Below are 19,975 nucleotides of genomic sequence, written 5' to 3' on the forward strand. Positions count from 1 at the left end.
CATACTGCAGATTGGGGCCAGGACAGGCTTTGTGTCCTGCATCTGTACAGCCCCTAGCTCCTAGGGGAATACAAATAAATAACAATAAATACCAGGCCGTTGGTGAATCGGACGTGTACCTTGCAGGGAGTGGGGAAGTGATTAGCTATTTGACCCACACGCTCTCTCTCCTGCGCACGGACGCGGGATGAGGCCACCCTCATCCGAACAGAAAAACAAGACAATGAAAACAAAGTCTGTGTGTTTCGAAAACTAAACCCTTAACCAGATGTTTCTCTGGGGGGAAGGTGAAATGCTTTGGAGCCACGGGAAACAGAACCGCTGTTGGAAAGCTGCAATAAAAAGCAGGCAGCGGCAGCACAGCACTTCTCTCGAAATGTGGCACGATGGAACATTTCTATTAAATCCTCCTCTCTTTGTCAACTGCACCACACTGCTGTTTCGGAAGGGCCCCAGGCCAATGGAGGGGACACGATAGTGAGTCGAGATCCCATCGCTTGCCACGGAACGATCTGCAAAGAAGATTTAGGTTTCTTGGAGAGGCAGCATCCCTCACAGTCTGTTTTGTTGCTTGATGATAATATTTATTATAAACACGCACACATCAGAGAGAGCCCTGGAGCCAGACCTCACACACTCGGGGCACTAGCCAATTGGGCTCTGAACTTCCTGGATCAGGTTCGTCTCTCAGACATACACGATACAGTGGGCACATCTAAGAACGTTTTTGTTCCTGCTGCCTTCTGGATTTGCTTTCAGTAGCTCCCCATTGCTGGCAGGAGATCAACTTCAATAACCAGGATGGAGTTGTTAAAAAGTGAACCACAAGTATCCAGCAAGCTGACGTGGACGTGCTGCGTGCCCCAGCCAGGGAAAAGAGGGCGACTGCTACGTCGCAAACATGAAACTTCATTTTCCTTCTGTTTGTAGGTGCTGATCTACCTGGTGCCTGCGCTGGGCTGGGGCCCAGCATGCGTGGTGCTGGTGAGCTCTACAGGCCTGGGGCTTTGCTCATGGCTAGACTGTCTTTACAAAACCCAAGGATTTGCCCTGGCCTTGCACTGTTCACGTGGAGGCCTCCAGACACTTTACAGACATCACCGAGCCTCTCACTGGGAAGCAGCAGCATCACTACTTAGAGGATGGGCAAACGCAGGCACAAAGGGGTTAAACTGGCCCCATGCGGCTGGGAATGGAATCCAGGAGCTCCGACTCGCAGTCCTCTGAATTTAACCAGACCAGCGGAGCCAGTGCTGAAAGGGATCTGTCCTTGCCATCCTCATCTCACTGAACTCTGGGCATCCCAGAGGTTACAGTATTTCCCAGACAGGCCCATATAAGCCACCAAACAGCTGACCGAGGGCTCAATTCGGTTGGCTTCACCCAAGCGAACAGGACTCCTTCTGGGAGTAAAGCAAACAAGATTTGGGGCCTGATCTACTGACCACAAATCAGCGGGGAGCTTTCCATGCATGTTCCATGGAGCCGAGTCAGACCAACGGTCCCAAGCAGTGAGAGGCTCTGTTCCTAATCCCTTGATCTTATTGCTAATCCCCACCCCACGCCATTCAGGAATGGAGCTATAATGGCTGTCCCTTCGGGAGGCTTTTAATTTTTGGCGATATTGTTGTAATTCCAGCCATCCGCAGGGGAAAGCCACGAATGACGCCATCTGTGTGTTACGGTTACAACAGATCATTTGCAGCCAAAAATAAAAAGGAGCTGTATTCGTTCTGACAGCTAACATGTGCTGCGAGATTCATTCCGAATCAATCCTCTGGCCAGCTTTGTGCACAAACGGGGGCGGCCAACCCAAAGGAGTTTGGAGGCAAAACCCAAGTACTCAAATTCTGAGGAGACACCAAGACCGTCTGAGGATCAGCTGTTTGGAGAACCAGCAGCTCCATTCCTGCAAAGCCCAGCAGCTGTAGCTCTGTGGAGCCCCATGGAGCCCCTAAGCTTTGCAGCAATGCAGCTCCGCGTCATGTTCAGCACTGGGGAAACCATGCAATGAAACCAGCAGCATCTGGAATAATGCCAACGCTGGGAGTTTGGCTAACTTCGGCAATCCTCATCCCTTCCCTGCCCTGCTTTGTGCCCTCTCCAGGCTCGGAGGACACAACCAATCTTTGGTTAAACCTGAATTTGAGTGAATCAAGGTTTGCCTGTAACTTCAAAGCCAGGTGAACCCTTAGCTCAAAACAAATATGGTCTTTGCATCCCGAGTGCCTGTTCCATGTGGCCAGGGCTGAAGCGAGGATGGCAGGAGCTGGCTTGGTGCATGGAGAAGCTGACGCTGCTGTCCCTTTCCTCCAGGTGCTCTGGGAGCCCATTCTCAAGCGCAGTATTTTCTGGAGAGGCTCGTGATGCGCTGGCTGGCTTTGGCGTCTGCCAGGGCTGACCCTGCAACATTGGGATGTTTATCCTGGCAGAGAGGAGCCCAGTGTGGGTCGAGATCAAAGAATAAGAAAGCCTGAAGGAATAGAAGGCCTTACAAATGTGTTTTGGTTCCTTACAGCCGGTTTGCACTGAGCTGACCCAGCCAACTTGCAGCCGTCGCCTTGGGAGCTGTAGTGCGAACACTGCATCCTTGTATCACACCTTCGGTATGTCCTTGGCTAGGCTCCTCCAGCTTCTCGGGCCTGTGGTTACAACTGCAGCGGGATCAAGGGGAAACCTAACCACCCACCCACAGATTTGTTTGGCCTCCAGCGTGTCCTGAGACTTTATATGCTCATGAAAAGAGGGGCTCCGCTATCTAAGGCAGTACAGGAGTCAAAACAAGCTGGAATGGAACAGGGCAACAAGGTCACTGGCATTTTCCTGGGCTCAATCTAGACACCATGGGGGCCAGATTCTGATCTAAATGACACGTGGGAATCGGCAGCAAGTCCACTGAGCTCAATGAAAGGATGCCTATGCAAAGCCAGGACAGGAAAGGCTCAGGTCCCAAATGTGTCCTGGACAGAGTTCTGGGCAAATCTCTGAAAGGAATGAAAAATAAAACCCATTTTTTCCCAATTTTTGGAGAGTGATTTTTCAGTCTTTTTACAGACAAAAACCAATCCTTTCTCCTTATGCCCCCCCTTTTCTCCTCTTTTTCTTCTCCCCTTTTTCCACTGGAAACAGGGAAAATAAAAAGGAAATTAAAAGGCGGGGGGAGACAGAAACGAAGTCATTTAGTTTTGGTGCATGTTTTTTTTATTGAAAACTTGGAGAATTTCATCTAAAGTGAAAATTTCCCACAAAAATTAAAGAAAGAAAAAACAAACCAAAAAGGATTTGACTAAAAAAAATCCCCCTTCGGTTTTGTACCAGGCAGCTTTCCGACGCTGCCTGTGCTGTGCCGCGGAGCGAGAGCAATATCCTGAGCGCTTACCGCAAAGGTGGGCCAAACGCAGCCCCCGGAGGGACATGCAGCGTGGGCCAAGGTTGCCGGGACACTCAACTCAGGAGGGAGCATTTGTTGCTGCTGAGAGTTGTGCCTGGATATTAAAGAAGACGGTGGCCACGATGTGCTCCATTGCGCGCAAACTGGGCACAGCTGCTGATGATCTGAACGAGTAGCTGATGTGGTCCTGGCAAGTGCAAATGTTAGTTTCCCCCAGTGTCGGTCACACAGTGTTATTCATGCTCTGCATCATTTTTTGACTGCAACTGCGGACCATGATTTCCAAAGGGAGCACTGGCCAGGATTACCCAGGAAGCACTGCAAGATCTTGTTACAATGACAGCCACAGGGCGGAACCCTCCCTTCCCCCATCCAAAGGGCAGAGCAGAGGTCCTGATATTTGACGTGATTTTCTCTCCTGCCCAAGCAAGGTGGAGCCGGCTCAGCGGTGGGGACAGGAGATCTGCTACGGCTGGCTTGCTGTCAGGCTGCCTTGTAGCGAAGGAATGGCTTTGGAGTTTGGCAAGAGCACGCCTGATTTCAAAATCATCCTAGGGAAAAGCTCAGCTGTTAGTATAATAATTGATGGCTATTCTCTCTGGTTGGGAAGCAATTACTGACCCAGCTGAAAACTGGCAGATAATGTGCCTACCAGGCGTATGAAGGAAATAACTTGAACTAAGCCAAGATATGAAATTGCGAGCAAGGAGAACAAGTATGCAGTGCTTACCGGAGTCGGAGGCTAGGCCAAGGAGTAGGGGGCTAGGAATTCCCCAAAAGTCTAATGCTTCACGGTCATTCAGTGTGTGACTTTGGGCGACAGGGGAAATATTCCCCTCCCAAGGCATCGTGTGAGGATTAACGGTCGGACCATGTTTGGAAGGTGAAAGGCGCCACAGAGCACTACGGGCATAGGGTGCTCAGGATCAGTATCAATCACAACACGGGAACTGCCATTTCAGAGTCGCACCTAATCCAGTCTCCTATCTCCAAATTCTGAGCTCAGTGCAGAGTGCTCAGCAGCTTGCAGAATTAGGCCCTAATTGCAGGGCATCATGACGGCAAAATCAATGGGTCCCTCACTTTGGCACCATCACACAGAGTTGTAGCAAACAGAACTGCGACTCCCACGGCTGACACCAGGACGTGACTTGGTGGCTTCATCCCCTCTATTGACAGAATGTGTGTCTTCACTGCTCACAGAAAGCCTTTGGTTTGGGTGGAGATCCTTTGTGCACACTTACCCTCCCGCAGCTCTCGATCCACTTTGGGTGCAGGTTTCTTTCCAAGAGACAGGGCGGGACCATCTGCCAGCTCACTGTTAACACCCGAGGGGACTCTGAGGAGCAGGAGACAAGAGGAAAAGCCATGAGTTTTCAGTGGGTTTCAGATTCTGGGAATGCTGCTTTTTTTTTGCAGCCGTCAGAAAATCAGTAAAATAAACCCATTGGAAAGGAAAGGTGGCGATGCTCAAAACAGAGCAGGCATTTGCGGTGCCCAACTTGAGACACCTTCAAAAACAACAGAGACCTGAATTGTTCTGGCAGGGCGTGGTTCTGCACTTGCTGAAAAGTGGACTTCTTCACGGTGTCTGGGCCCCTAAACTCACGAGTCACTTTTGAAAACGCTGGCCTCAGTGTTTGGACGCTGGTTGCATGATCTTGACCAGGTTGGAACTGGTGGCCTGAAACTGGTACCACCAGAAACTAGCACGCGAGGGAAAGAACAGCATGGCAGACATGCTTAATAATTCAAATATCCAGTGCTGGCCTGTAACAGCACAGCTCCTAATGAAGCACGGGATTGCCACTGGGCTGATGGGAGACAATCCATGTGAACTGCCTGTTTTAAACAACCAAACAAACCCAAACCTTTGGGGTAGTATTTTGTGCTTTTGAAAGGTGCCATATTCACAGCAAAGGGACTGAAGCTCCCCAGAGCAGGCTCCTTAGGTTTATGGGCAGCAGCCGTGCATGCCGCATTGCCTCACCCACGGAGTTTATCCGTGACCCAGAGGCACTGCAGAGATACACGTGCAGCCCCACCCCCCTGCTTTACGTGCCCATCAGGTCTCACACGCTAAACACACTAGGTCCCTCCTTATGGCGGAGACCTCCCAGGAACACCTACATGCGGCAGGAAGGCTACGAGTGCTTCCACAGGTGGTGGTCTCCCCTCTGAAGGAGTCCGGAGCCCACGGCCCAGCATGGTGCACGGAGGTGAGGTGCTATTCTTTGAATGAGATGAGAGCGTCTCAGAACCGCGTGTTCTAAGAAGAGCAGAATGTTCTCCGCACTCACACACAGCACTAGGGCTCAGGAGAGCTGGGTTCTAGCTCTTGGCTGGTTGGGTAGCCTTGGTCTAGTCACTTGGGCATTCCGTGCCTCAGTTTCCCCATCAGTAAAACCTGGCTGACGCCATTTCCCTACTAGATAAGGGCGCTGGGAGGTTTAATTCATTAATGTTTGTGAGACACAAACCATGATGGGTGCTACAGAAAGGTCTGTAATTAGATTGAAAAGGGACCCATCATTTCTGCTGAGTTACTGTGCCTGCTGGGACATTTGGAGTTCAGGCCTGGAAACACCAGGTACCGCTCCAGCTCTCTTCAGCAAACAGACTGTTCTCTCGATCACAGCAGCGTCCATTTAAAAACCCGGTGTGGATTCCTGCGTAACCCTAAAATCAGGGAACAAGGTTGTGCCTTTGGTCAGTGACTTACCTGTGCTCATCCTGACGGGCGCCGGAGCTGCTCCAGTAGCTCTGCAATGAGAGAGGGGGGGTCGGGTTCTTTACACGGAATCAAAGTGACTCATGAAAACAATTCAGGAGAAAAAACAAAACATTTGAGTTTTTAAACACTGGAGATGGGAATGTAGAAAAAACGGGTTCCTGGGAATGTGCAGGTGATGTCTCTGCTGGCACGTCCCAGGGAGCACGTTACACACCCTTTCTCTGGCCTGCTCCGTGGACTGCAGTGGTCTCTCTCTCTTACACACACACACACACACACACACACAGAGTGGTGCTTGTGTTGCATCTTGCTGATCTCCACAGGAAAGGCAAGCAACATACCAGACTGTGTTAGCAGCTCTGACACACTCCAGGAAACCCTAGAGATGGGGCTAAGATGTCTTTGGTTCTGAACTTGAGTACTCCCCAACTCGAGCTGTGTTCAGAGACAAGCCATGCTACGAAGTCCACCTCCACATTCAAACTTCTAGGAGAGGGGTTCAGACCCTCCTATCTCGATCAGGGCCATTCCTCCCTCACGCGTTAGGGAAAGGTGCACAGGTCACAGTGTCAGCAAATGGCAGAAATCCAGTAAGAGCCGCGGCACTGGTTCTCCTGAAGAAAGCATGAGGCAGAAGGGAAAGGAGTGAAGAATCTGCGTGCACTTCCACATGGGTGGAGTCATGGGTGCATGGCTTTGGAGTGCTGTGTCAGTCCAGTGACATTCAGGATGTTCTCTAATCGGCAAATCCATCACTTCAGCTACTTACAAAGGATGGTCCAATGGCTAACACACTGGCCTGGGGTCCATGTTCAATTCTCTGCTCTGCCACAGCCTTCCCTTGTGCCCTTGGGCAAGTTACTTCACCTCTCTGTGCCCGCCTCAGTTTCCCCAACAGCAAAACATGGATAACATGACTTCCCTAGTAGACAAGAACGCTGGGAGGTTTCATTCATTAATTAAGTGCTTCACGGATGACAAAACCACAGTGAGGGTCACAAAAAGGCCTGTAACTAGATTGAAAAGGGTCCCATATTAAAGAATGTGAGACAGCCACCTACTAGAGTGACAGGGGTCCATCAGGTGGGGTCCGTCTCTTTTACTCACAGGTAACACCTGTATGACTTGTCAGGCTAATAAATTCTTCTGGACTTAAACGGACATTGATAGACCGCACCCCTCACCTCACACGCTTGGCCTTGCTAATGGGGACAGAAACCCGGAGCGAAACCAAGCGGCAAAGTTTGGAACTAACAAACTGTAATGGCAAGGAAGAGCTACATGTCGTTACCGGCTCGGTGTAGACGAATCCCAGGCCAGTTGCTCCCATCTGCAAGAGGTCAGACTCCAGCTTATGACGCCTCAGAAACTTGGCAGCTTCCTGCAACAGCCGAGGGAAGGGAGAAGGAAGCGTTAGGCTGGTCAGGGCGTGAGCCTCCGATTCAGGATTCCTGGGTGACCGTGGGCGAAGCACTGAGGGTACAAGCGCAGACGCTTGTCGCAGTGATGGGAGGGGTTTTCCGTCACTGTAGGAACTGCCCCTCCCCCCCGAGAGGCAGTACCGAGGAAGAATTCTTCCATCGACCAAACGGCATCTACACTGAGGTTTAGGTCGGCTGAACCATGTCTCTCGGGGGGATGAGAGTATGAAAAACTCCTAAGCAAAGGAGCTAGGTCAATCTAAACTTTAGCTGTAGACCAGGCCTCAGGTTCTCTGTACCCCTCCTTCCCCTCTGCACACGGGTATAACAGCCCTGCCCTTCTGCATAGGGCTGTTGTGAGGATAAATCCCTTACCGAGTGTGAGGCACTAGGCAAACGGGAGCCAGATAAGCACCTCAGATACATCCAGCTCTGGCAGGATGACACATCTCTCAGGGATGTGACGGGAACATTCTCCAGCATGGGAAAGGAACCCACTATGGGAAAATTATCGCTACAAAGACATTTCCTCCAGCGGTGACTCATGAAGTCCTGTTTCGTCGTCTGACCCAAGGCTAATCCCCACCCCACCTACTACAAAGCGGTTCCCTGCAGAACAGTTTGGAGTGCTTCGCCCAGTCTAGCTTTAAATGACTCAAGCGATGAGACCGGCTTTCACCACTTCCCCAGCTGACTAACAGCCGTCACTGTCTGGGGTTGTCCTGGTGCTCCTCACCCTATTTCATCACACTGCTCCTATGCCTGTCCTCCTAAACAAACCCTCTCCCTCCTTGGCCCGTACACATACATGGGCATCACATCCACCCTGCTTGGTTGCCATTTGGCTAAAAACTGTCACACCAGCTGCTGGCATTAATCCGGATTTACACCGACGTGACCAAGAGAACCACCTGGCCCTTAATCCTTTAAGCTTTCCTCAAAATCGGTGACGGTATTAGGAGATTGCCAAATTGCTGCATCGATTGAACTACTTACAAACAAAGCTTCAGTTGCGGTGCCGTGCAGGGTAATCTCAATACATTTATTCTCACCTCTCTGGGTTTGATGGTCTCTGGGTCCATAGTCTCTTCCAAGAGGCTGTTGTAATAATCTGCGTTCTCCAAGACAGCTTCATCGTCCGGGTGGAACAGGAGGTAGGACTTGGCACACTCCAGGGCTTTCACGTACTCACCCACTGCAAGGGAGCACAGCAGAGGTTGGGGATGGCATGGAGATTACATGGCATGACCGATCCAGGGGACTCAGGTGTGACAGGTGCAGAGGTAAGAAAGAAGCCAGACAGAGATGGAATGATGAGACTTTTCACTCAGACAGACTGTCACCCGATGGCCCCCAGGCTCATGACAGACATTTATGAATCAGCTCCACCACAGCCCTCTGCAACAGCCCTGTCTTATGGTCTCAATTTTACACAGAGGGAAACTGAGGCACAGAAAAGTTATGTGACTTTTCCAAGGCCACCCAGTAAATCAGGAACAGAGCTAGGAGCCCAGAATCAGGAGCAGACCACAATCCCTGAGAGAAAATAAGGGGGATGGAATTCAGCGAATATGAGAAATGAGCATCCTTCCAGTTTGAAGTATGATTTATGGATTTTCATGTTGTATTGCCAAATTTTCTTATTTTCCGCTTCTCGGGCTCTTAGTATATTCCTCTCTAGGACACTGTAATTGTGGGTGCTTTTAATAAACAGACCGTTGTCTTATCCTACATGTTGTTTGACTATCGACAACAAGCACAGGTAATTACTTTTATAGTCTTGCCAATGCTCGCGGTTTTGTTGTGACTCTCACAATCTTTGGTGTTTATTTTAGGTTACTACATGAGAGTCTCGGTTCACCTTTCGTTAAAAGATAAGTTTATAGCCCTAGTGGTTGCAGTGAAAAGCTCAAAAATACGAACTCCAAAGGCTCAGAAACCAGAAAGCCAATGAAAAGATCCCAAAAATGTATCATTAAAAAAAGAATCTTGTGATTGTTAAGCCAATCTCATGAGTTTGTGGTGGTTGGTTGTGAGCAAAATGAGGCTGGTGACGCTGTTTTTTATAAAAGCACTTACAGCCAGACTTTTTAAAGCTTATTTAGGGGCCTAAAAACACAGATAAGCCCATGGTGGGATTTTCAACAGCGCGTTGGCATCTAACTCCCCTACCCGGTGCCTATTTAGGCACCTAAATACCTTTAAAAATCTGGCCCTTCACTCTTTGCACTTCATTCAGCTTGGAGAGTAACACTAGACAGGGCTTTTCCACTCTCAGTTTCTAACTGGATTTATTTTCTGGTTCTCATGTTCTTGTAGACTAATGTCAGATAGGACCACCAACCACCACAATGATCATCTATTCTAGTCTGACCTCCTGCACAACGCAGCCCACAGAATATCACCCACTCCTGTAATAGACCCTGGCTGAGGCACTGAAGCCCTCAAGTCATGGTTTAAAGATTTCAAGTTTCAGAGAATCCACCATTTGCACTAGTTTAAACCTGCAAGTGACCCACACCCCAGGCTGCAGAGGAATGTGAACCCTCCCCAGGGTCTCTGCCAATCTGACCTGGGGGGGGGGGAGGAAAATCTTTCCAGACCCTAAATATGGCTATTGGTTAGACCCTGAATAAGTGGGCAAGACCCATCAGGCAGATCCCTGGGAAAGAATTCTCTGCAGTAACTCAGAGCCCGCCCCAGTTACTGTCCCATCTCCAGCAGTTGAAGATTTTTGTTACTGGCTGTCGCCAATGGGCCACATGCCATGGGAGGCAGTCCCATCACCCCTTCCCCTCTAAACACTTCTCAAGCTCAGTCTTGAAGCCAGTTAGTTTTTTTGCTCCCCTTGGGAGGCTGTTCCAGAACTTCACTCCTCTGATGGTTAGAAACCTTTGTCTAATTTTGAGCCTAAACTTGCTGATGGCCAGTTTATCTCCATTTGTTCTTGTGTCCACATTGGCACTTAACTTAAATAAACCCTCTCCCTACCTGGTGTTTATCCCTCCGATGCATTTATCAGATCTCCCTTCAGCCTTCGTTTGGTTAGGCTAAACAAGCCAAGCTCTTTGAGTCTCCTTTCATAAGCTAGCCAGTGCCATTACGCTGGGACGGCACACCCCCTAGAGGAGAATATTTAAATCCCCAAATAAAACAGTCTCCACTAACCCAAAGAGTAACAGAACCAAGCAAGGGCTGCTAGAAATGGAGAAGCCCAGCTTTACCTCTGTAATAGGCAAACTGCAAGTAGTCGTAATGGAGGGGAAGGTAGTTCTCGATGGGCGATAATCGCCCGGGACGGGTGGCAAGTTCTCGGACACACTCATGTTGACACACCAGGATCTGCATGTAGTGATCTGCAAGGGAAAGAGATATAGGACAATGTCTGTGCTCAGAAGGCTGATGATCAGCTCTTGAGAGACGAGCTCAGCTGGGTTTATGGAAACCAACTTTCATGTCACAAGTAGATCAGAGACACAGGGACCCCCATCCTGTAAGCTGCTGAGTATATCTTGAGAAGCCAGTGGGACATAAGGTTACAGGAACACACATTGTCCATGCCCAATATCTGGGACTTCTGCCATGTTCCTTTCTAACAGGACCCGTAACTAAACTCGGGTACTGGGCATCTTGCAAGCACATACTCTGCAGACACAACTTGGATGCAGGTGTCTGATGTTTTACTCCATGTTAATTTCCAAGTGTGTTAATTTTGCACACGTGGGGAGGAGAGACTGTGCTGGAAAAGCTACTATTGCTGTCTAAAGCCACAGCAAAGCTACCCTGATGTACAATAGGCCTCTTGAGAGATCTTTGCAATGGGAAATAACTGAAGTTGTCGGACTCTGAGGGTCAAAACAAAGTTGAGGGACACCAAGAAAGAGATGAAAGGAACTTGAGATGTGAAAGACTTATGAAGTCCTCACCCATCAAGTGAGGAATAGGGCAAGATTGCGCCCTACTGCATATTCTCCAGTGGTTTGTTCAATCTGTTTTATAAATGTGTCTTGCAATAAGGTTTCCACTGCTTCCTTTTGGAGACTAATCTACAAAGTAACGGGATCTATTAGAAAGTTCTGACTGATGCCCAGCCTGTCTTCAATTTCATCCCATGACAATGAAATATGCTCCTGCTGGAGAACTCTTTCAAAAGACTCTAAGAACTGGATCTTAGAAAAAGGATCAATCGCAACAGCATAATGCACAATATGGGACACATACCAGCTGAGTGACATTCTGAGATTAATACTGCTGCAAGCCAGGCTGGGAAGTTCAGTGCAACCATTCAAGCTAAACCGGACAGAATGTGTACTGATAATATTAAGGGGGGAAATGCTATCGGCAGAAGACCTCTGTTCATTGCTTCTTAAAGATGACAAATTTCTCTGGTTAATTTAACAGAATAGCAAGCATCTGCCATAAACAAGATTTCTAACTGGTGAAAGCATACAGTACATGTGCTGTGTCAGCTGTAGCATTTATAAGCCAAAGCGGACCATCTGATTCCACTTTGGGACCTTTTCTGCAATGTACTTACAAATTGACTTTGCTTGCTGCGTCTCTGTATACAATTAAAATCTTTAAGGAACAAACATGGGTTTGAAATAAAACATGCGCTCTGCTACCAGAGCGCTTCCCCAAGCTGCCAGAACGCGCATTGAAATCAAGTGGAAACTCAAAACAGTTCCTGTTTTGCTCTGGGGATTCCAAGAACTGTTAGCGTGAGTGGACATTTGATTTTCCATATACACTCAGAATAGTGCACTAAAGAGAGTGGGGGAGGGGGTAGCTAAACTTTGAATCTATCGGGAGCAGCCTAGATCTGAAGGTTGGCAGCAGATCCTAATATCAATCATCACTGACATATAGTGCTTCCCCTCAATGCTCTCAAAGCGTCCTTCAGAATTTTACAGGCTATAGTGCAGGAATCATTACCCGCCATTGAAATGCAGCCATCTCTGGGGTGGAGAGTGGCAGCACCACAACAGCACTATAAAATAGCTCAGGATAGGAAATGAAACACTGTTTTGGAGAAACTTAAAACTGTTTTCTCAATAGCATCAGAATTCCTTCTTTCCACTAAATAGAATGAGTCTGGGAACCAGAGACCTGTCAGTAAATTACAGAGTAAGCCATCCTGTAATGTATCACTCTCAGTCCTATGTAGGAAGACAAGGAACAGCAATGGGAATCTACATTATTTTGCCTCGCTGCTCCAGACAAGCTGGGTGGCTGGATGGCTCTGGGACTTGGTAACGGGCTATAAACTCTATCACCTCCTGGCCATGGAGTTAAATCTAAGTGAGAACTGGAAACCTTTCCCATCTGATGGCTGTTCAGTGGCCTCTGGGAAGTGAGTTTCCCAATGGACAGCATCACAAAAACCATTCGCACCACTGGCCCCAGTAAGCGGCAAGGCCAAGGACTGAGTGGGCTACGGACACGGAAGAATCTTCTTGGTCTAGACGAGGTCCCTCCGCGTCCATTGTGAGAAACACTGACAGGGCGCGGCTGGAGGGAGGCTGCACTGCTCACACTTTATCTGCTCCAGGGCTTCACTCCCCGGAGCGCCGGGTGTGGCACCCTTCACTAATGCCACGGCAACGCTCCTCATCCTCCCCGCACGACCTGACTCTGTTGCTGCTCTGACTATTCCCCAAACGACCCCACCCCCACACACACAATGTCCATCAGCGCGCAAAGCCACCGAGCACAGCAAGCGCAACATACGTGCACCAAGCCAGCATGACTTTTTCCCACTGGGAACGAGTCCCACCCGCAGCTTTGCCAAACGATCTCCCCAAAGGGGGCTGATCAAAGCTGACTGACGCTAGGGCCGTCTCCTTGGGACTCTCAGCAAAGAACCCTCCGTTTGGAAAGGAGGTGGGAACTCAGCAGTGCTGGTCTCGGGGAGCATGCTCCAGGGGGGGGAGGAGCTGCAGATTTTCCTGGTCTCATGCCTGGATGCCCAGGGTTTGGTATAGGTAACCTGAGAGGATGGATGGCAGAGCGGTATTAGCCTATCACGCGGAGACTCTTATCTGCACACACAAGTGGGACTTTTATTATATTGGTGTCGTTTTAACTACGTATCCTAGTATGGATACAGCTACACTGGGATAGCTTATTCTTGTATGGGAAGGGGAATAAGATACTGCAGAAGAAGACACCTTTATGCCAGTATAACTGTATCTACACTAGGGTACGTACTCGTATATCTATATTGGGGGGAAAAGGGAACAGGACATCCCTAACTGACATACAGCTATGTAATCTACCTGCGGATCAGGCCTTTGAAAACTTCTCTTTTTGTCTTGGATGACTAAATATTAAAAACAATCTGCTGTCTTGTTCCAAAAACTATCAATCGATAAATCATCAGTACAACAAGAGGGAAGACTCTCTGTCTGATTGTTTCCTGTCTCACTGGTCTCAGTTAGGCTCTCAACTTTGTGCTAGCAAATGAGTTTTGACACAAATAAAAACTATTCTGCATTTGAATGGAAAAAAATTTCTACAGCAGCAGCAGCAGCAGAAAAACAAGCCCCCAAAGACCGTGCATCAGCTCTCAGAGCTGACAGGCCAAGTGCAGATATAGGACTTCTGAAGCCAAGTGGGCTCAAATTTATTGTTCTGCTTTCCCTTACTGCTAATTACAGGCAATCTAGTTTATGGAGAGAGGGTTCCCACTTAACCCTGCCTTGCTCAAGTCCACACGTGCAAATCAAAGGACAGTATAGCGGCAGGGTTCAATTCCCTGCATGGGTTTCTAATCTCTGCTTCTCCATTATTGTAGCATCTATCCTAGTTTTTTGTCAGTGTCCCCAGCCTTTTGAGACAATGAGCTGTTCAGAATATGACCTGACAAAAATCCCTCCCTCCCAGATGAAAACAAGGGGCGAGGTATGTTGGGCCTGTTTATCATTCCTGCCCATCCTGGGACCCAGCTGGGTAGCCCTCCCCACCTCAGGAAGTCTAGGCAGATGGAAGGTAGGATGGTCATGTGGGTAAAAGTACAGGGCTGGGATCCAGGAATTCTGTGTTCCAGTCTTGACTCTGCCAATGACTCGCTGACTGATCACGGGCAAGCTGCTTCCTCTCTCTGCCCCCGTTTTCCCCTCTTTATAAAGAGGGGGTAATTCCTCTCCCCAGGGTGCTATGCAACGTTTGCAGGACGCTTTTAGCTCCCTCAGCTGGAAAGCGCTACAGAAGGGCAAAGCCTAGCACTTATCACTCACTGGGTTGTGAACACATTATCCTGACACAGGGGCCGCGTTGCTCCCAACTCCAGGCTCCTGTGTGCCCGACTCTGAAGCATGCCAGAGGGCCCTGCAGGTCAGCAAGTGCACAACTGGCAGAATCTGGATTCCTGACGTTTGGGAGGTTTGGTTCAGCCTGTTACAGTGACAGGGGCCAGTCCTGAAATTCAGATGCAGACTCATTGTGGACGTCAGGGATGAACTTGGACCCCTGCATGCACAGGCTCAGGAACAGCCTTCCAATCAGAATTCGGGGGGCACGAAACCGAGCTACTTTTAAGATGGAGCATGGTGAGTTTATGAATGAGGTCATATGACAGGGCTGCCTCCAATGGCAGGCACCGGACTGGGGCCCTACCAAATTCATGGCCATGAAAAATGCGTCATGGACCATGAAATCTGGTCCCCCTTTGTGAAATCTGGTCTCCCTTTTCTGTGCTTCTACCCTACACTTCACAGATTTCATGGGGGAGACCAGTGTTTCTCCAACTGGGAGTCCTGACCCAAGAGGAGGCTGCGGGGCGGAGGGGGGGAGGAGGAGGTCGTCGCAAGGTTATTTTAGGGGCGTCGCAGTATTGCCACCCACACTTCTCCACTGCCTTCAGAGCTGGGCAGCCAGAGCGTGGCGGCTGCTGACCGAGGGCCCAGCTCTGCAGGCAGCAGCGCAGAAGTAAGGGTGGCAATACCGTACCATGCCATCCTTCCTTCCGTGCGGCTGCCTTCAGAGCTGGGCAGCCAGAGGTCAGCAGCTGCTGACCGAGGGCCCAGCTCTGCAGGCAGCAGCGCAGAAGTAAGGGTGGCAATACCGTACCATGCCATCCTTCCTTCTGTGCTGCTGCCTTCAGAGCTGGGCAGCCAGAGTGGCAGCTGCTGACCGAGGGCCCAGTTCTGCAGGCAGCAGCGCAGAAGGAAGGGCAGCAATACCGTACCATGCCATCCTTCCTTCCGTGCTGCTGCTGGAGGCGGCTCTGCCTTCGGAGCTGGGCTCCTGGCCAGCAGCCGCTGCTCTCCAGCTGCCCAGCTCTGAAGGCAGCGCCGCCACCAGCAGCAGAGCAGAAGTACGGGGTAGCAGTACCACAACCCCCCTACAATAACCTTGCGAACCACCCTTGCCCCCCAACTCCTTTTTGGGTCAGGACACCTACAATTACAACCCTGTGAAATTCCAGATTCAAACAGCTGAAATCATGACGACATTGACGATTTTAAAAATAGGTATGATCGTGAAATTGACCAAAATGGACCGTGAATTTGGTAGGGCCCTAGCTATGACCCAGGAGGTTCCTTAAGTCCTGTGTCCTTATGCACATTGTTCTAGACCCTGTAGCATCCTCAGAACACTTCCCACACAGCTAGCTAGTGCACGGCCATGCAGCATGCTGGTAAGGCAGACGTTAATGCCCCATTCGGCAGAGGGGAAAACGGAGGCAGGGAGGCGGAGGACCTGATTTTCAGAAGTGCTGAGCACCCACAACACCAACTGTGATCAATGAAAATTGCAGGTGCTCAGCACCTCTGAAAGAGATTGTTTCCGATTCAGGATTAAAAGGAGTCGTCCCTGGGTCCCAGCTGGCTTCACAGTTCAGCGCTGCCGGTTATCCAAGGGAAGCTGCTTTGCCAAATTCAGCAAAGGTGTTAACGTTTCTAGTTAAAAACACCCCAGGAGCCAAGGCACATACACGTTCTGTGCCTCAAGGGGACGTGGGGACGGGTTAGAGCCCTCACCTGCAATTGCTTCGTAGAGGCCGGCTTTATACTCCAAGTACTCGTACTCCTCGAAGCGCTGAGGCCCCTCGCACATGACCCGGCACTCCACATCTGCGGTGTAGTAGCCCCGCAGCGCTCGCTCCAAGGACTCGATGGCCAGCGCGTACTCTTCTTGATCATAGTGCTTCACCCCTGCGCTGTAGTTCTCCTGCAAAGAAGCCCGGCAGGCTCGTTAGGCAGCCGGGAAGCAGGGTAGGTGTTGTAACACTGGGACTAAATCAGAGCCCCTGGGGCACATTGGGCTAAAAGAGACTCCGGTAGAACTGCCCATTATGCTGAATGGACAGTGATGTTTGCTCAACGAACCTCCTGTGTGTAAATTCACCCGAGCTCTAGGAAATCATTAGCCAGTGACTGCGATGAGCCCAGTTTTGGGGTTCGTAAAGCTGGCTTAGCCAGCTGGGCACCACTAGGTAACACATGGCCAAATCCAAGACCTTATGGAGTCAATGGGAGTTTTTCCGTTGGCTTCACTGAGCTTGGGTTCATGCTCATGGACCTGACTGAACGCTGGTACCTCGCCCAGCGCTGGCACTGGTGGCAGGGCTGGGAAAAAGAGACACATCTGTGCCCTGGAGCTGGAGGAGGCAGGGAATGAAGATGGCTTAAATACCCCTTTGTCACTCCCACCTCACTCAGACCATCCCGTGCAGGGTGCATCTCAGGTGGTCTGCAGAATCCGGCCTCGTGTAAATGTGTGAGAGCCAGGATGGGCAAACCCATTTACACAGCGTGTGCAAAGCCTGCCCTTCACTGAGCCGTCCGTCAAGCCAGGCCATGGCTGATACTGAGCGCGGTCAGCACGTGAGTCAGCAGCTCCTCTGAGGAGAGGACAGGCTGGAGCGTTGTGGCACCGGGCATACGCCAGGGGATGCGTATAACAGTCAGCGCCAAGAGGACACACATCGGAAAAGAAAAGGGAATTCTGACAGATTTGCTTCCCCAGTTGAACCGTCACAACCAGGGAACACCGGCATGTCCCCTGCCAGCCAGGGCTTAGCCCTCGGAATTTCACAGGTGAGGCATTGCCTTGGCTGTACATGGAGAAAGCAGGTGGGTGAAGAAGTGCCCTGGCTAAATGCACATGGCTGGAGTACAGTGAAAATACAGGTGCACAGATGCCTGTACGGAAGGGTAAATGAATGCAAAATGAGCATGCTACCAGGTCTATGTTTAAACCAGAGACGCCGTGGTTACCTCTCGGCCATGCACAGGGTAACGGCACAGCCAGGCAGATGCTACGGGGTGGAAATTGACAAACGCAGCCTCACAGACACGGCAGAAGGCTCGCACGCCGATATTCTCTAGCGGGCTAGCACAAGCTCACGTCACAGCATTGTAAACGCCGTCCAACAGAGCTTGGCCAGTAGCCCGTGTTACCTTCCTCCAGGCCCAAAACTCATCCCCACGCTGGCTGGCATTTGACATACTTGTCCAGCTGAGTAGGAAACCATCTCTCTCCACACTCACCATGTGCGGCTTGGCCTCTCGATCCACCAGATGGACCTTCCCTGTCATGGTTTTGTAGTTCTCAATGTCCTGCTGCATTTCCATGTGCTCAGGGTTTGCCATGAAAAAGGTGTGAGCTGCATCTGCTGCCTCCTCCAGCTGGTTCAGCTAAAACAAGTGAAGAACAGTTGGTAAGTGCCCTGCTAAGACAAGCCAGACCCGCCCTCCGTACGAAGGCACCACACTCAAGATTTCTTTTGCCACCTGCTACTGCTCAGCGTTCCAGGGGCATCTGGGCCCAACCCACCAGCTGCTGCTGAAGACAAGGAGGAAATCCTGCCATTTCGTCTGTTCTAAGGGTGCACCAATGGCCGAAAGCAGGGACTGGGAAGGGACCAGCAGCAAATGAGATAAACATTGAGTGATAGGCGAAATCAAGGAAAAACTCAGCACGCAGAACGAAGGACGTGATTTCAATGCCATAGCCAGCCTGGTGCAGGGCAGTCAGGCGTCTGTTCCCACCTGCCTGCGGGACCTTGGGCAAGTCACTTTGCTTCTCCGGACTCAGTTTCCCCAAGTGTCCTATGGGAGAGCAGCTCCTTCAGAGGTGGGTGCAGGCACAGAATGGCAGTAACTGGTTTTTGGAGCCAGGAAATACAAACAGCCTGGTGCTGAGACTGGATATGCCTAAACCATCGTTGCCACATCCCCCCAACACGGCACGGAATGCAAACCCTAGGGGACTTGTGGGAGAAATCTGGGAGGGTCTTGGGGGAAGCATGAGAGACCACATGAGAGAGAGAGAGAGAGCAGCCACCCCTCCCATTCTAGACCCCTCTCAACTCTTGGACCCGAGTCCCCACGGAAGCCCCGCACTGGGAGTGGTGTGATTGTCCGAGAAGCGTTCTATGCAGCAGGCCCAGCCCCCCAGCTGCCAGGCCCCGGCTGTGCGGTTTTCAGGCACCCCGGAGAAGTGAGTTAGAAGGAGGGATTTCCCAAGAGCACAACCCTGACTCCACGATTAGACGTTATCTCCCTGAAATGCCTCCTGCCTGCGTATGGCACCCGGAAGCAGATTCCAACCACACTTGTGCACATGTGGGAAGTTCATTCTCGATTACAACCGTTTGATGCAGACCCAGCACGCCAGCCTTCCTGCCAGAGGGACCACAGAGCCTGGCCGGCTCCCAGAGGATGTTGTTCTCTCCCGGGAAGAGAACAAGAGCCCGCGCTGGAGGTTGGCCAGTTCAAAGCCGCACACAGTGTCACAGCACAGCATGACCGAGGGTAAAGTGCTGTAGGGCTGCGAACACAAACCGCGTGCCACTTGGACAGCACCGTGGGTTGCTGGAAAACCACACTGGTTTGTTTGCTTTGGTCCTGTCTGCTGCTCAGATTCCCAGACCAGGTAATCGGCGTGGGGGTCCTTCCATTTGTTGCCTTCTTTGTCAGTCTATGCTATGGCTCAGGATGTAGGTTACAACGAAGTAGCACGCCCTGCAGCAGCAGCAGCAAGTCGTCTGCCCAGCGCACAGCTGGGCCAGCTTGCACTGCCTGGACTTGATGTGTGTGACCGGTCACACTTCATATTACGCTTCCATTTAGCAACAGTTGAGGGAGGGTTAATACATGACTGACAGATGTTTCAACAAATGGTCAAGCAATTGTCAGCGTGTCTGCCTGGTCTATAGGTTGCTTATGACATGGGCTATGGGAATTTATAGCATCTTCTACAGGTGTTCGTACCCTTCTATAGCATGTACTACTTGTGTCTAACATCTATCAATCCTTTCTAAACCATTCATCAAGGGAACCTAAATAATAATAATTGTGACCATTTTACGTACGGACACTCCTCACTAATATCCCCACACCTCATAAACTTAATTGAGTTTGCCCTGACAACGCTCCTCTGAGTATCATCAGCTACATTTTATCCACTTGAGAGCGCAGA

The 19,975-nt window shown here is 50.4% G+C and overlaps 1 protein-coding gene across 5 annotated transcripts in view; it reads right to left on the reverse strand.

Annotated features, from left to right (window-relative positions):
* P3H2 (prolyl 3-hydroxylase 2) overlaps window positions 1–19,975 on the reverse strand; it is a 150,111-nt gene that overhangs the window by 13,043 nt on the left and 117,093 nt on the right. For all 5 annotated transcript variants that reach the window (XM_045031164.1, XM_045031162.1, XM_045031166.1 and 2 more), the window contains exons 2-8: window positions 18,043–18,189; window positions 16,531–16,720; window positions 10,771–10,902; window positions 8,599–8,741; window positions 7,417–7,506; window positions 6,114–6,154; window positions 4,636–4,730 (exon numbers count right to left, since the gene is read on the reverse strand). In XM_045031164.1, coding sequence (XP_044887099.1) covers window positions 4,636–4,730; window positions 6,114–6,154; window positions 7,417–7,506; window positions 8,599–8,741; window positions 10,771–10,902; window positions 16,531–16,720; window positions 18,043–18,144 — 793 coding nt within the window. In that variant the 5' untranslated portion in view covers window positions 18,145–18,189. The remainder of the gene's footprint in view (window positions 1–4,635; window positions 4,731–6,113; window positions 6,155–7,416; window positions 7,507–8,598; window positions 8,742–10,770; window positions 10,903–16,530; window positions 16,721–18,042; window positions 18,190–19,975) is intronic.

This window comes from Mauremys mutica, chromosome 9 (assembly GCF_020497125.1).
Source record: "Mauremys mutica isolate MM-2020 ecotype Southern chromosome 9, ASM2049712v1, whole genome shotgun sequence".
Lineage (NCBI taxonomy): Eukaryota > Metazoa > Chordata > Testudines > Geoemydidae > Mauremys > Mauremys mutica.